This window comes from Tachypleus tridentatus, chromosome 4 (assembly GCF_004210375.1).
Source record: "Tachypleus tridentatus isolate NWPU-2018 chromosome 4, ASM421037v1, whole genome shotgun sequence".
Classification (NCBI taxonomy): domain Eukaryota; kingdom Metazoa; phylum Arthropoda; class Merostomata; order Xiphosura; family Limulidae; genus Tachypleus; species Tachypleus tridentatus.
This window is the reverse complement of record NC_134828.1, coordinates 60867963-60883923: the sequence shown is the minus strand read 5'-3', so window position 1 is coordinate 60883923 and position 15961 is coordinate 60867963. Positions and strand designations below refer to the sequence as shown.

Below are 15961 nucleotides of genomic sequence, written 5' to 3'. Positions count from 1 at the left end.
GCTTGCTTCTGTCTTTTATACCCCTCTCTAATGCAAAATTCTCTACCAACTTCAATGAGTTTTCTCTCTCTAGGTACTGCATATAAGCACATTATTGCAATAAGGTATTCACTTTTTCGAGATATAAACCGGCTTTTAGCGTGCGTAGACGTAGAGCGGGAAGGCATCAATGGGGATAAGTATTATTGCAAATACATATTGAAGTCAGGAACATTTTAACTTCCAAAACATACGTATCTCTACTGAAAATATAGCTATAATCATACATTGAGAAGGTTAAGGGACCAGGGCAGGCATGATCCATACAGAAAACGTCTGTATAGAACAGGAATATACCAAGATAAACAAGGTACAAGAATGGGGGAACCTCACTATATCCATATAGGCCTGCTCTTCATCTAGAACCGAGTTTCTGTATCAAAGAGTGGAATAAAATAAAAGCAATCATCCGTATACCCCAGCCCCAACCAGATAACCAAAGTTTCACAACTAGTGGTTGAAATTAAGGGGTCGTGATACGTATATCCCATGTTTATGACTAGAGCTTGGACAGCAATGTTACATGAATGCGTGCGTGTATAATATGTAATTTTAATTGGATCCCAACGACGAGAAAGTAACCAACACTGAAATAAACAAACTTTTTTCTCCACCAGAAGAAGTCCAAAAGGCAACACCCCAGACTCGGGTAATGGGAAATAAGTTACTGAAATAGAAAGATCCTAATGAATAAACAATCGATTCCTATTACCGCAAAATGAGTTAGTATGAGTTGCATAACACTTAAGAACCTTGACAGGACATAACAAATAATCAAAGACAAAGAAGTCATGAAGGTCAGAAATGGCTAACAAAGGATTGCTGAGAAAAATCCTTCCCTTACATGGATGTCAATTTTGGGAGAAAGACCTACTGGGGCAAAGCAGAACAAATGTGGAATGATAAACAGTCTGATGCACGTGGATTACATACAACTATGACTGACGATGAACATAGGCCAACAACAACAACAACAAATACAATTTAAAAGAAATGCCAAATAGAGAACACAAAGCTAAGTGCTCGAAATGAGCACGAGACAACGCATGTAAAATAACTGTAAAGTCCCAATTAGGTGATTAATTGAAAATGCCATTTTGGCTAATGAATTTCGGATAAAAATGAGGATTCAAAAATCTTTTGACATTTAGCATACTTAAAAATAGTGGGTAAAAACATTATGGACGAACCAATACCCTTCTCAAAAAAGTTAGAGAACTGAATAAGGTAGATACCTATAGATGAAGAGGGTTTAAACTCCATTTAATACACCAATGATGATGAATATTTCATTGCTGTTGACAGACAATCGTGGTATGCCTACAAAGTGATTAAGCTAAATACACTGAAACCTTAGAAATTAAACCCTTATGCTGGACAAAAAAACCACATAACTTCCAAGGTGAAGATTTAGTTTCCGAACGTTTGATTGAGGTTTTTGCAAAAGTCTTCCAATGTAAAAGAGTTAAAGGTGGACATACCTACAGATACTGAAGAAACAGAAACTTGAGCTAGTGAATAAAGTGCAGTCAAGAGAACTCAACAGGAAGCAGAGCAAACCATAGTTATATCATGGGGCAATAACCGAATCGGATAAAAGGCATACAGATATAATAATATCCATTCCTGACTAAAGGTATCTACTGCCAGTGCTTGAGGATGAGGTATAAGAGACCAAAATAACCGCAACTGATAATTTTAATGAGACGAAAAAGTATTGATTATTGAAGACCCGAACCGAGAACAAATACACTGAAAACCTTGTGATGCAGTATTCATTTTATTGGAAGAATATGGTTGGTTTTGTGAAACTGACCACCACTAAAATTCATAAATTCTAAAACATGACAAGCTGAGAGACTAACACAATGGGTATAAGCTCAGAAGAAAAGCTCCAAGTACGAAAACAAAAGCCTCGAAATTTGTGCCTTCATGATGAGAAATCTGAGATACTACTATGGTATTGTTAGACTGCATCAAGACAATTTTTCAATTTAAGTGACAGACCTTTGAATCATTGCCTAGTGTAAAGTAAGGAGTACAAGAAAACTGATATAGAGGATAAAGTTGTTTTTCATTTATATTCTCCTTATGTGGAACTCCTTATCTTGAAGATAAGCTCCCCATCTCATAGATGCGTCTGTGAACGTCTCGTCTCAGGACAAGGTGATTAAATGAATACCTTAATCTTGATGTTGCTCTGATTCAACCATCATTTACAATTGACGATGTTGCTCCTAAGTAATGAGACAGCATGATACAAAGAATCAGAATGCATGATTTATCAGTCTTGCAATAAAGATACCTAACATGTGCTTGTTCCAAAGGAATGAGAGACTCATGGGATGCCCAATCCTCAAGAGAGAGAGAGAGAGAGAACTATCCGTGCATTAAGAGAAAGAGATAGAAGTAAAAATCTGATGGCTTTTTCTATGGCTTGAAGCCTGATGGGGGTTGCTTGAGCGTGATTAACCGAGTATTGAAAAACATACCAAGATGGACGAAATATTAGAGTGGTGACAAAATGATATTTTCCAGTCTGATAAGAAAGTCATCTTTTGTGGCATCTGAAAGGAGAATCTGATTGTGTTGTTCTGCTAATTAATGAAATGGTGACAGAAGAAACCAGTCGTTCATATAATAATGTGTGCACAGACACAAGAAATATAGATGACAAAAAGCATGAAAAAATATGTAGAACACATAAGGTGCTAATGCAAGATCAAAAGGTAGAGCCCTGAACACCAGCGCTTGACCCTTGTGCACAAATCTTAGAAACCTCTGTGAAGATTTCATTATGAAAATATAGAGATAAGTACCGCTAACATCGAACTTTGTCAGCCAGAGCTCTGGCACAAAGTGCTATCATAAGTGAAGAAAATATTTGCTTTTAAAGCAAGAAACATATAGAAATAAAGAAAAACTGAAGAAGACAGTCTGGCTGAGGTAGACATCAACAAACTCTCCAAATCACTGAGGGAAACACTGATATGCTTCAGGTAAAAGTTGGATCAAAGATAAATACCTAAGAACAGTCATAAGATTAATACAAATTTGAGGAAACTGATCTTTTTGAGGTGATTACAGGTTCCAATCTAGAACACCACAGGTCCAACAGGGAGTTCATCCATTGAAAATCTAAATATATCTCCACATGGGGGTGATAAGCCAAATAATTCTATACCGATAAACGTGTGGGACAAGGCATAGCTATCCCATCACGTAAATGAACGGAAAATCTTTCAGCATGAACAACAATAGAATTAGAAAAACCAAGCAATCACTTGCCATCCTTTATACCAGAAAGGAAAGAGTAGAGTCATATGCAATCGGGGAGATCTTCCATAAACTTTACACACCTGAGTAACCAACTAAAGAAAAGGTTCTGGAGGTAGTTGATCAAAATTATCCTTTGTTCAAACCGACCTAGTAAAAGGAGGAACCGGAAAAAAAAAAGAGACTCTAGATTCTCCCCAGCTAGTCTCATATAATTTGGAACAGCCACCTCAGTTCCCCCTCTTCCCGACAGACACCCTCAGTTCGCACAGTTTTTTGGATTAAACACTTTTTGTAAAAATATTCACATTTTTCCAATAAGGGGATTGACCGACTTTGGATGTATTTTCAAAGCCTGACTATATCATGATTTATCTTCATCTTCTGCGAGATATTTCTTAAGTCAAGGACACTTACTCTGTAAAAAAATTTTGAACTATCTTTTGTATTTATTTTCTATCTATAGAGCCTTAGGTCTATTTATGATTTTTTTGGGGACTTTCAGTTTGAACCTCAAAAGGAAACTGTGATATGGTTTTCTGTATTATTTTCCTGACATCTGATTATTGAATATCAACTTCCTGGATGTTTTGGTTTCTGCACAAGGCTGTATCCATAAGGGTTAATTCTGTTAGCCATCTCTGACACACTAGAGATAAGGCAGATAGTCAACAATGGCATACACCAGTTTTTGGGTTTTTCTAATTCAATATGTAATCACACACACAAACATATTCACAGTTCATCATGCTAACCACCACTACATTCAACATTTGGAAGTTTTACAGATTCATTCATAATAAAATTTAAAAGACACAATTAACATTAAATAATCAAAACATACTTACCCAGAAAATGCAAAACTGTACATTATGCATATTTCAAATTAACCATTTCTTTAATTAAAAAAAACAACTATTATTGTTTGAAATTTGTGCATTTGACATGTATATTTGCTTACAACAGCAAAGAATTATATTAGACCTGTACAATGACATTTATACTTTATTTTACTACTTATTACAATATCTAACACTAAAACACATTAAGTTTGTGTCTATATAGAGGTTGATGTGTAAGCTTGAAAAAAGTAATGATTGGATGGTTATATTGAGCTACATGTCTAATACCTCACAAAACAGGTTTTTCACAAGCAAAGTTCTTTTAACTCAGGCTGTACTAAAGCCTAAAAGAAAACACCTGTTAGGAATCAGTTTCAAATTTACATGGCTTCCAAGTTCTTTAAAATGAAATTCCTTACAATACTCTCATATAAAGATTTCTGTAGTTCTTTCTAGTTAATAAAATGCTAATGACGAACTTTAAAAATTGAATTAACAACAGTTCATCATGCTTACATGAACACAATAGCAAAAGTGTGTTCAAAGACGTTTCTAATTTCATGTGGTCTTTAAACAATAATACCAAAATAATGTACATAGTAATTAGAGAAACATACACAACCGTGAATAAGCAAGAGGTGAGCATTTTTTACAGTTTAAAGTGATAACTATGTGTTCGCACAGTTTTAAATGAGCATGAATACACTTTAAACATTTGAGTTTCTAGCAAGAATCAGTTCAAAACTTCTTTTTTTTAACCCTTAAACACTAAAAGTCTCAATAGTCTGGCCAATATCTAGATATTCAAAAAATTAATTTGTTAAAGTAAGGTCTAGGTCTTAACTTTTTAACTACTTCAGATATACCAATAAATTATGAAATTACTCTTTTATTAAAAGAATCTACTTTTTAATGAAATTAGAATATAGAAAATTTATTCAGAGCTCATATCTAGTATGTAGTGGTTTTATATTAACTAGAACTCTACATCAAGTTAACTTAAAGTAGTAGAATAGTAAGTATGATAGTAGTATCTGAACTTTTAAAAGCAGTAGTTTATATACATTTTTTTCCATATTTGGAAGAAAGCTAGTTGTCATTGAAAATAAAGGCATTATCTAAATATATTTAAATGTGTATGTGTGTGCACGCATGCACATATCAAATAATCATACAAAATTTAATAAATTTGTAGAAATTAACAACTCATAAAAGAAATGATTTATAATTTAAAAATAAAAATATAAACAGAATTCAGAATTCTGCACATAAACAGAACCAAATATCTTAAATTTCATCTGTCAGCATAACCTTAGTATTGTACATCATTAACAAGAAACCTGCTTTGATAAGTGATATTTGTGCATCATTTATAAGAATAAAGTACATTGGTTTGTGATTAACATATGGTGTATTACCAAATAAGTCTACAACAGTGGTTCTAAAACTTGATTTTTTCCTTTTTATCTCACTGAACCACAATGAGATTATACATTATACTGCCACATTCTTTCATTAATTATTCAACCTTGTACAAATCATCTGAAGAGAGTTCAGAAAGGTAACACACAAGTAATACTGAGAATTGTTTCAAAACATAACAAATAAGAACAACAGTTAAAATCCTTTGAACACCAAAGCCAATGTTTCTCATGAACTGTTTTTTTGTTTTATAATAGTTCAGTCAAATTTATAAAACCACATGCATGTTCATGTTCCTTCTGTTCTGACATATGAAATTAAATTTTAAAGTAAATTTGACAAAATATACTTGAACAGATACTGCATATTTTTTGTGTATGTGATATTTTCATCTTGTTAAAATTAGATACTTATGCTGAAGAAGTAGAATTTCACAGATTCAGTTCTTATGATAATCACATACAATAAAATCAATCAGTGTTTGAAATTTTTCTTCTTTCAGTATGGTTTAGTGTTTGCAAAACACCATTAATCAATTTCTGATCCCCCAAAAAACAAGCTAAAAATATCAAATAACTAAAAATTATTTGTACATCAACACTTTACATACATAAACTTGTACCTTAGCTCACATAAAACAAAACTTCAATTCTGTTAACACTGTTCTGAACCAACCTAGTAGTTTTTTAATCACATTATTTACAGAAAAATAAAACTCATCCAAGAAACATAGTACATATGAGCTATAACAAAAGTATACACTGAAAAACTTTTGAAGAATGAGTTTCTATACAAATCAAATCTGCATAATTTTAGTATTTGGTTGAATGTAAGTTAAATATATCAATGTAGTGTCACGTGTTTGCCAACTGAAGAGTGTATACACACAATTGTTTCATTATTTAAAAATTCATAAAAATATAAACACAATGTTTCTTTATTAACACTGTTTTTTTCCAGCAAGAAAGAGCAAGAGAAACAACTCACTTTAATGTTTCAGTTTTCTGGTCAAAGAAAATAACATCTCTACTTCCCTATAATTCTACCATACTGCAGTGAAAGCACAATATACAACAAAACAGGATTTTAAAAAAACAACACTGAAATGGATTTTTCTTTTTTCATTACAAGTCACTGATCATGTGAGAGTAGACCAAAATCTCAATTGCAAAAATGAAGTTACAATCAAGCTACAAATATGCTACTAGTGGTAACCTGTATGCTTAAAAAAAAAAGGTTTGGATGGAATTAAGAAAAAGGGACTGAGGGTGCTACAATAAGTCATGAAATTATAAAGTTTAGTGGGATTTTAGTAAAATCCTAAATTGTATCTCATTTGGATGTTGAAAAGGTTATATAAAGATGAAAATATGTCCAAATAGAAAGCATATCTCACTAATTGCAACACTACAATGAACAGGTTTTGAAATGTCAAGAAGTCATGTAATTTAAGCTGAATTTATGTTATTTTGCATGACAACTCGTTATTTATGCAAAAGGTCTACAGCTTAATGTTTTTTACCTTTTCAAGATTCCACTGAATTAATCTTAACATTCTTGTATTTAAAATGAAACAAAAAACAAGTTGTTTAGTTATATTTTGAAAAAAAAAACATTGTACATCAGAAAAGAAATAACACTCCTTTAATTTTACACAGCAGAATTACAGACATAGGACACTCCGCCTTACAATACAAAATATTCCCGTTAGGTTTACTGCATGTATTTGATTATTTTCTTCTTACAATTTTTCTATAGTCAGTAAAAATAAAAGACATGCTTTCAAGATGCCTTCTGTTATTGGTTAGATTACCTTCTAGGATTTAACACTTCAATTTCCAAAACCTATTTGATGGGAATAATACTAAACTATCATTAGTCTTAACAAAGTATTTTCTTTTTAAGCTTTGGTTTATTTAATACAAGCAGACTGAGACTAAATGATTTGAATAGGTATATAAAATCTTTGGTTTATTTAATATAAGCAGAAAGAGGCTGAATGATCTGAATAGGTATATAAAATTTAGTAAGTAATTGTTTTCGTTTCTCTTTCTGTGATCATATATATTAAATTTTAACATACTGTAAGCATAATTAATTAGGAATATTAGCACATATTTTAAAAACTTTAGAAAATGTTTTTAAACATAACTAACCAATTTCATAATGTTATTTTTTTTATTATATAGTGATTTGACAACATCCAAATTCTATTTTTCTTTGTATAACTGACTATGTTGCTATCAAAACTGGAAAAAGAATGAAGAATTATAAAACTTAAAATTAAAATAAATTTACATACACTAGCTGAATATCTTTTCTGCCACCTGAATAAATAAATACTAAGCTAATTTTAATACAGTTCAGACTAAGTGTTATTTGAAACAAATATTACTGTGCTCAAAAACAGCTGTACAAATTATTACTACATTTACACTCATATTTCTTACTAAATTTATTACAATTTAAATGTTACACTCATGTATTTTTGTTAAATGCAAGTAAAGCTTATATATTTTCCCAAAACTACAAAACTAATCAACTGTTCCAAAATATACACATTTATATAGATACATAAGTAAAACCAACTGAAAATTGACTAGATCCTGATGACCTTACAAGTTAAAAATCAAAAAATAAATATGAATCACCACTACATACTAGATATGTGCAAGTCTAGTTTTTTAGTGGTCATGAACTGAAATTCAAATGAGGATGAGCTTCCTGTGGCTGATCAGGAAAGCCTGTAGTTGTGGCCTGTGCAGATGAGTTTTGTCCAGTCCTGTATGTAGAGTGTTGAGAAGAGTGAAGAGTTGTTTTCTCTGAGGAGATCCAATCAGAATCAGGATCTGGCCCTGGAATAGAAGTGTTCTCACTTCCTACAGGCTCAGATGTCACTGGTGAAGAGGGAATGCTTTCTTCTTCACTAAATTCTTCCTGTGGAAATATATACAAATATTCCATTCAGTGCACTTAACATTTTATCACACACTTATAGCACAATAGGAATTTTCCAATAACCAAAATGACATTGATTGTACTTGGGAGAATTCATGTTGTAGTGTATAGTTATAATAAGATTCAATGCCTATGTATCACAATTTCTAAACTGCTGGTCACACTGATTTCTAAATGGTTTCAAATGAATTATATCAGCCCCATGGTTTGTACAAAGGTAAACTTTTCACCTAACACCTTTGAATACCTGAGTATTTTACAAAAAAACTTTTATGAAGATTTTTTGAAAGCAGATAACATATATGGCACTGATTTACATTAGAGCATGCAACTAAATAGGCGTATAGATTATTGTTGGTAATTTCGTTAAATAAATTAAATTTGCATTATAGTGGGAATGTACACATTATATTGAGGTTCATATATAACAATGAAATAAGCTTCATCCACACTTGAAGAAACTCAAACTGATCATTAACACATGTCAGTGAAGCTCTTCATATCAAACAAACAACAATAATAAAACAACAACTTAAGTATATTAAGGATGTATTGTACACTAATGTAAATTAAAAGTAACATACCTAAGATGTAGTGTAGATTAAATTCATACTGTTGTGTTACATAATATTTATAGGTAGATTAAATAGTGTAAAATACTGAGACACAGCTTTTAATCTTTAATAAATATTTTGCTTCAAGACATAGCACAAAAATTTTCAATTCAAATTGTGATGTACAAGTGTTACTGCAAACTGTTGTTTAAACTTTTATCTTAAAAGTTTTATTAATAACCTTAGTTAAATTTTACCTGAAATTCTAATGGTATCTTATGTTAATCCCTCATTTCATAAGTTATAGTAATGATATATATTAATCTGACTTTCAAGTACTTGTAATCACCTGTGCCATTCTTAGTCTTCAATAACTGGTAGTATTTGATATGAATATTACATCCAGCTACAGTCACCACTGTTTTCTTATTGAGTTTTGAGTTCTCACAATGTCATGTATGAAATTTACAAGCAAGTGCTGATAATGTCCTGAAGTCTGTTAATCTTATATGAATCTTACCTTCAAGTTATGATAGTGTCCTGTTTCTTCTGGAGATCGTGGTTTGCATTTGCCACAGCAAAAATTACAACAGCAGCAAAAACAACAACAAAGGTAGCAGCCAGTAACGATTCCACAGAAGACAAACAATGCCTGTAGAAAGATGTGTTAGATGTAAATAGTAATAAAAAATCAACAACAAATGACCATAGTTCATGCAGAGTACACAGAAATAATTTTTACACAAAGTATACAAGTTTAACAGCAAGATAAAATCACATCCCTTCCCCACATAAACTTTAAAAAAATTGCAGTTTTGTAATTTCTATTCATTCAGTTCTCATGCTTATATCTTTTAGCTTTCTATGTTAAATGATTTAGTCAATTTATCCTGAAGTGCTGTAAATGCACGTGAACTATGCATTATAATTCTTTATCCTTTTGTGGTATTATGTAGGATATCTTAAACCTTCATAAGTTTTCTTCATACATGTTGGTCTCATTCTTTGCATATAAAAACTCTCAAGTTTCTCACTAATTTTTCCAAATTTTTACTTGCAAAATTTATGAAAAACTTACTTTTCTTGCTATTAATAGTTTATCTTCCAGTTTAAAGTTTAACACTATTTAAAACTTTTCCAATATGGAAATCATAGCAGTTCAAGAGGAAAAATAAAAACTTCATTAGGTACTATATTAAATAAAAACATTTAGATCTATAACTACAGTGTCAGTCCACTGGTTTCTGTGAAGCTTTACAAAAAATTGTTTCAATTCAGTATTTTACTAAAGATTTGTCTGTAAATTTACAAAGCTTTTACCAAGTCAATTTGCCTCAGACTCTGACTAGACTGAATGAAAAATGACTTGTATATGGACAATAAAAATACTTATTTTAATCTTATGGTTTTAACACAACTATTGTGAAGCTGTTAGGATCTCCTAACTGAATATAATTTTTTTTTTGTAAAACTTTATATTTTTATCTGTTATTGCCTCCATAGTAACTAACTGTAACAAAATCATCAATATGTATGCTGAAATAACAAGTTTAAAACAAAATAAAATGAACATTTTTTCTTCTTTGAATGCATCATCTTGACAGATTTAATTTTCATATATTTATAATTTTGACTGTTTACCTTTTCACATCTGTTTTATTGGCTGTATTTTGGATCTATCAAACATTATAAATGACAGTGGACTCCCAATAATCATCTGTCTTAAACATCATAAGTAGAGTGTGCAATTCAAGTAATTGTTGCTCTCACTAGTAGACTTCAATGAGTTATTTGTTCAAATGAAAATTCATGTATCTTTGAAACATACATTTTAGAAATTAAAAATAAATATAAATCAGGTCCCCAAACCATTACAATGCAACTGGTTTCCTAGCTAGACGACAGATTAAAAACATTATCTGATCACATTTCCACAATGGCATTCAAACACAAGGAATTTAAGCCCAACTGTCCAATTACACTCGTTAGTAAAAGAAATAACATGGTTTTTGTACAGGGCAAAATGCTCTGAAAAGATGGGAGGGGCTTCACAAGTGAGTTTGATAAACTTATTGATATCTCAGTAAATTGGAAGGGTACAAAGTTCAAATTTTATATTCCAGCTTATTATTATGTACGGTTTGTGTTTCTAATTAGTTATACACTTTGAATGCCATATTAGTGAAGATATAAAAGATATACTAGGATAAGTCAGGCATGCTGTATGATGCAGAGAAGTGAAAATTGAAATTTAAAATTTTGGTGATATAGAAAATAGTTATAAACTACACTTTGATGCTACATTTATTAAGATCCATTGATGACAGTTTTTAATTGCATTTTGAATGCAACCTGTAAAAGGTTATGCCACTTATTTTGACCAAGCTACATATATATATAGTCAACAACTGTAGTTGTTAACAACTACTAACAACTTACAAGTGCATTCATGAACCAAATATTTTAAGATAATGAAATCATTTGCTATTAGAAAAAATCTGTTAAAAACATTTCTATACTTAATAATACAAGTGGTGTTTCAGATTTGATAGAAAGTGAATAAAAAATATGGGTATTTTCATTTAGAAATCATTACATTTTTCTTTAATGAGGTAATGAAAACCACATTTTACACAAGCAACTTTGGAGAGCTAATATTTGGATATACCAACCTTACACCACCAGCTTGTGAAAATGAAGTAAGTATTAACATTTTCTTCTCCAAAATGTTCAGCAACATACAAGCCAAGGGATCCATAATTGTCATAGATATTTCTTTTGGAAATATCACTGAGGATAGCATTAGCCCTGTTAATCTCCTTAAACTGAAGTCACCAACATGAAAAAAATGCATATAAATATTTTAATTTCATTATAGCTCTGTAACTGCTTTACTTGTAACAATACCAAAAACATAATTTAATAATAATAATAACAATCTCAATTATCAAGAGGCATTTTTTAAGATTTTGTTTACTTATTAAATGCACTTCAGTTTTTTTAAGTGTTATAATGAAGTACTTTTTCATTCCTTCACTTTCATAACACAATAAATAAAATAAATATTTATATACATGATAACATGAAATCAGCTATCGACATCTGAATCACTTTCTGTTCATGTCAACACATTGAAAATCTAGATAACTTCTCATTGCACCATAACTTCACATTTTCCTAAACTGAGAATGTATTTCCAATAATACTTACCTCTGCTAACACTATAGGTATTTCTCAATCTCCAGGTTTTCACTTTTTGCCCCTCTAGGCATTAAACATGTTTGCTCCAGTCTTTTATACCCCCCACTTGAGTGGTTTAAGCAAATTTTAAGTTGCAAATTTCTCCTCCATCTTCAATGCACCCTCTATCTGGGTACTATATATAAGTACCTCATTTTGATATGTAATAAATTTTTCAAGACAAACTGGCTTTTAATGGGGAGGTAAAACAGGAGAATGTTAGCAGAGGTAAGTATAATTGGTAATACATTGTCAGTTTAGGAGAATGTTAACTTCCAAAACATACATACAATCCTCTGTCACTATTGCTCAAATCCCACACTGAGAAGGTGGAGGGGCCAGTGCAAGCATGATCCATACAGATAGTATCTGTATAGAACAGAAGAATACAAAGTTTAAAAATGGTATAAGTGTGGGAGAACCTCACTACATCTAAAACATGTATGTTCTTCATTTGGAACCTAGTTTCTGTATCAAAGGTGGAATGGAATATGAGTAATTATCAGTAAAAGACAGCCCCAACCAGACAGTTGAAGTTCAACACCTCAGCATTGGGATTAAGGGGTCCTAGTACCTATATTCCACGTTGGTTGCTAGGTCTATAGAACTACAATGTTTTACATACATACATAATTTTTATTAGATCCCAACTTGTAGTCATAGAGTGATGCATTATGCACCACTGAAATCATGACAAGAAAGTAAGCAACACTGAAGTGGACAAACTTTCTCCTCCACCTGAAGAAGTCTAAAAAGTAACACCATGGATTTGGAATTATAAAATTGTGTATGTTGTACCAACCAAAGGAACAGAACTCTTCTTGTCTGGAATTATGAACATTTATCATCACTCAGCCACGTGGATAAAGAATATTCTACTTGCCCCTGGAATTAGGGAGAAGACATGGAACCTGTGCCCAGTGAAGGACCTAGAATGAGACCACTTTGCATTCAGAATTATGAGGAAATAATGGATAACCTTCCATGAACAATAAACAAAACTGACATGGATTAAAGAGAAATGCCAGGCACTTTCCAATCAGATAGCTTTGTATAAATCTCAATTGGAATTATGAGTTGGCTGCAATGGAGGCTAGTGCCACTCCTACTGACATCCAGGAACCTAGTAGGAGGACCCCCAACTTCACCTTCTTCTAGAAGAGTGGAAGAACACACTTGAACACCCTGGAAGAAAAGACGTCTGCCACCCCAGCAACTGGAAACTAGGAGTGGTAAGGAACTCCTGATATCCACTAGTAGAGTCTAAGGGGAGTGAAACACATTGGGGAGTCCTGAGAAACAGTGTTCTGGAAACTGTGCAAGAGGTGAACCAACTTCCCTACATTTTTAAAAGTAAACCAATCCCGATTTTTTTCAACCTGAAGATTAGCATGGACAGACAGAACCCCCTTTAGCTTTACTAATTTTTGTCCAATAGTATCAGTCCACAATAAAAAGGTAATACCATATGGTACATGCTTAGATGGTCTTATGGAACACCTCATTTTTACAGAGCCTGTTGCAACCTGTAGTAATAATAGTGAAAGTGGTTGCTAGTGCATAATGGAAAAAAGAAAGTGTATTTCTCTAGGCAACAGTTGCTGTACAGTGAGATCCAGTGAAAAATAAAAGGACCCTAGAAATAAAGAGGTTATGAATAAGGTAACACAACCAAATGGACAAGATCTTATGTTGGTGATAAAATAGATTTCTCCAATCTGATAAGGAAGCCCATTTTGGTGGCTTCTGAAAGGAGAATCTGAGAGTGTTGTTCTGCTGATTGATGGGATGGAGTCAATCACCTATACAGTTGTGCACCCACAAGCCCAAGGAATGCAGGTGATTAGAAAAAACTTAAACAACTCTGCAGAAGAGCAAAGCCCCAAACCGCAGCATTGGTCCTTGTGCACAAACCTGAGAAACCTCTGGGTAGATTCTGCTATGCAAATATGGAGTTAGGCATTGGTAACATTGAACTCAATTATCCAGAGCCCTGATGCAAAGTACCATTGAGTTTGCCAGATCTGGTTTCATATTATAGAAAAACATAACAGTATCATGTTTTTCACGATATGCAAATATGGAGTTAGGCATTGGTAACATTGAACTCAATTATCCAGAGCCCTGATGCAACGTACCATTGAGTTTGCCAGATCTGGTTTCATATTATAGAAAAACATATTATATTTTACCAACCAAATCATAATGCTTACACTGTATAAATACTATATATACAATTATTTCTTGCAGTTTGATATACTCTTGTAATACCAAAACTTGAAGCTTGCTCAATTTATACCCATGTAAAGTGTGATGCATTCTTGTTGACTGTAGAAGACAGGTTAAACTATAATACAACACTTACTTTTGGTAATTTTTTTAATATTTTCTTATATTATTTATTATCAAATTTAACATTTTTAAATTTCCAGCATTTCTGTTGATGTTTAATACTTACTATTTCAGCAGCATCTGGATTACCTTCATTCTTGTCTGGGTGGTACTTTAAAGCTAACTGAAATAAAACAAACATTTTACCAACTTGAGAGAATGTTTAATAAAATGTTTCTTGATTTGAATAGATTGAATTTTTTTGTTTGTTTTATAGCCAACAGTTAATAAGACAGGTAAGAAGTTTTAGGTATTGCCTCAGCTTTTCATGGAAGCTATTGTACTTTTAATACCAAATTTTCATGATTTCAACAACAAATCTTAGTCATTGCCTTAGATTTAACCATGAAAACTAATGTGCTTGATTGCCAAAATAATATTGGCAAAATCAGCAACTAAACATCAGTACAGTTAGTAAACAAGTGGTATATCATTAAATATGAAATGCATAGAAAATGGTAAATGGGGAAAGCAGTAACAAAATTGTATACATTTACATTTTCTCGAAAGAGGGTGATAATGTATTTAACACTAATTTTTATATATGCAAATAATATAATTATATAGAATTATTTCAGTATGTTTGACCATTAACTCATAAGAAAATTTCAAGTAGTATGATTCTATACAAGTTTCACTTTCTACACTATTATAATGTGTAATGAAATATCCTTTTAAAGCACTGATGATAAGCTCTTCAATATAACACAAGATTGGGCTGAAACTGTGTTGATAATTACAACATATTTCAAGTTCAAAAACATGGTGTAGTTCTTAAGTTAAATATATTTTTAAAAAACGTACTTTCCTGTAAGTCTTTTTAACATCATTTTGTGTGGCTGTTTTTGGAAGTCCCAGAATTTGATAAAGCAAATCACCAGAAGTTCTACAATTAAAAAGAAGAGAAAAAAAGGTTTCCCTTATTAAATGTACAATGTTCATGTTACTAAAAGAAACATGCAAACTATTATTGCACCTAACTATATATTACTGAGTAATTTCTGGATACAGCTCTGGACAGAATTACATAAAATTGACTGTAAAAAAAACAACACAAAAAACTGGATAAACAAATAACTCGTTTTTCAACTTATAAGATATTGTAGAATATGAATTAATTGATACTCTTGAAAGCACTGATTTAATAATAAGCAACATTAAGTAAAGACAGTAGATATTTTTTAACTGCCACTTTTAACCTTTTCACAACAGATCATAGTCAAAGGCCACATAATCTTA

At 31.7% G+C, this 15961-nt stretch overlaps 1 protein-coding gene across 10 annotated transcripts in view; it reads right to left on the bottom strand.

Moving 5' to 3' along the window:
- Positions 1-5593: 5593 nt before the first annotated feature.
- The window catches only part of LOC143249240 (dnaJ homolog subfamily C member 5-like), a 31444-nt gene continuing 21076 nt past the window's right edge, over positions 5594-15961 (bottom strand). For all 10 annotated transcript variants that reach the window (XM_076498740.1, XM_076498739.1, XM_076498741.1 and 7 more), the window contains 5 exons: positions 15527-15608; positions 14790-14846; positions 11764-11916; positions 9612-9743; positions 5594-8516 (listed from right to left, as the gene is read on the bottom strand). In XM_076498740.1, coding sequence (XP_076354855.1) covers positions 8271-8516; positions 9612-9743; positions 11764-11916; positions 14790-14846; positions 15527-15608 — 670 coding nt within the window. In that variant the 3' untranslated portion in view covers positions 5594-8270. The remainder of the gene's footprint in view (positions 8517-9611; positions 9744-11763; positions 11917-14789; positions 14847-15526; positions 15609-15961) is intronic.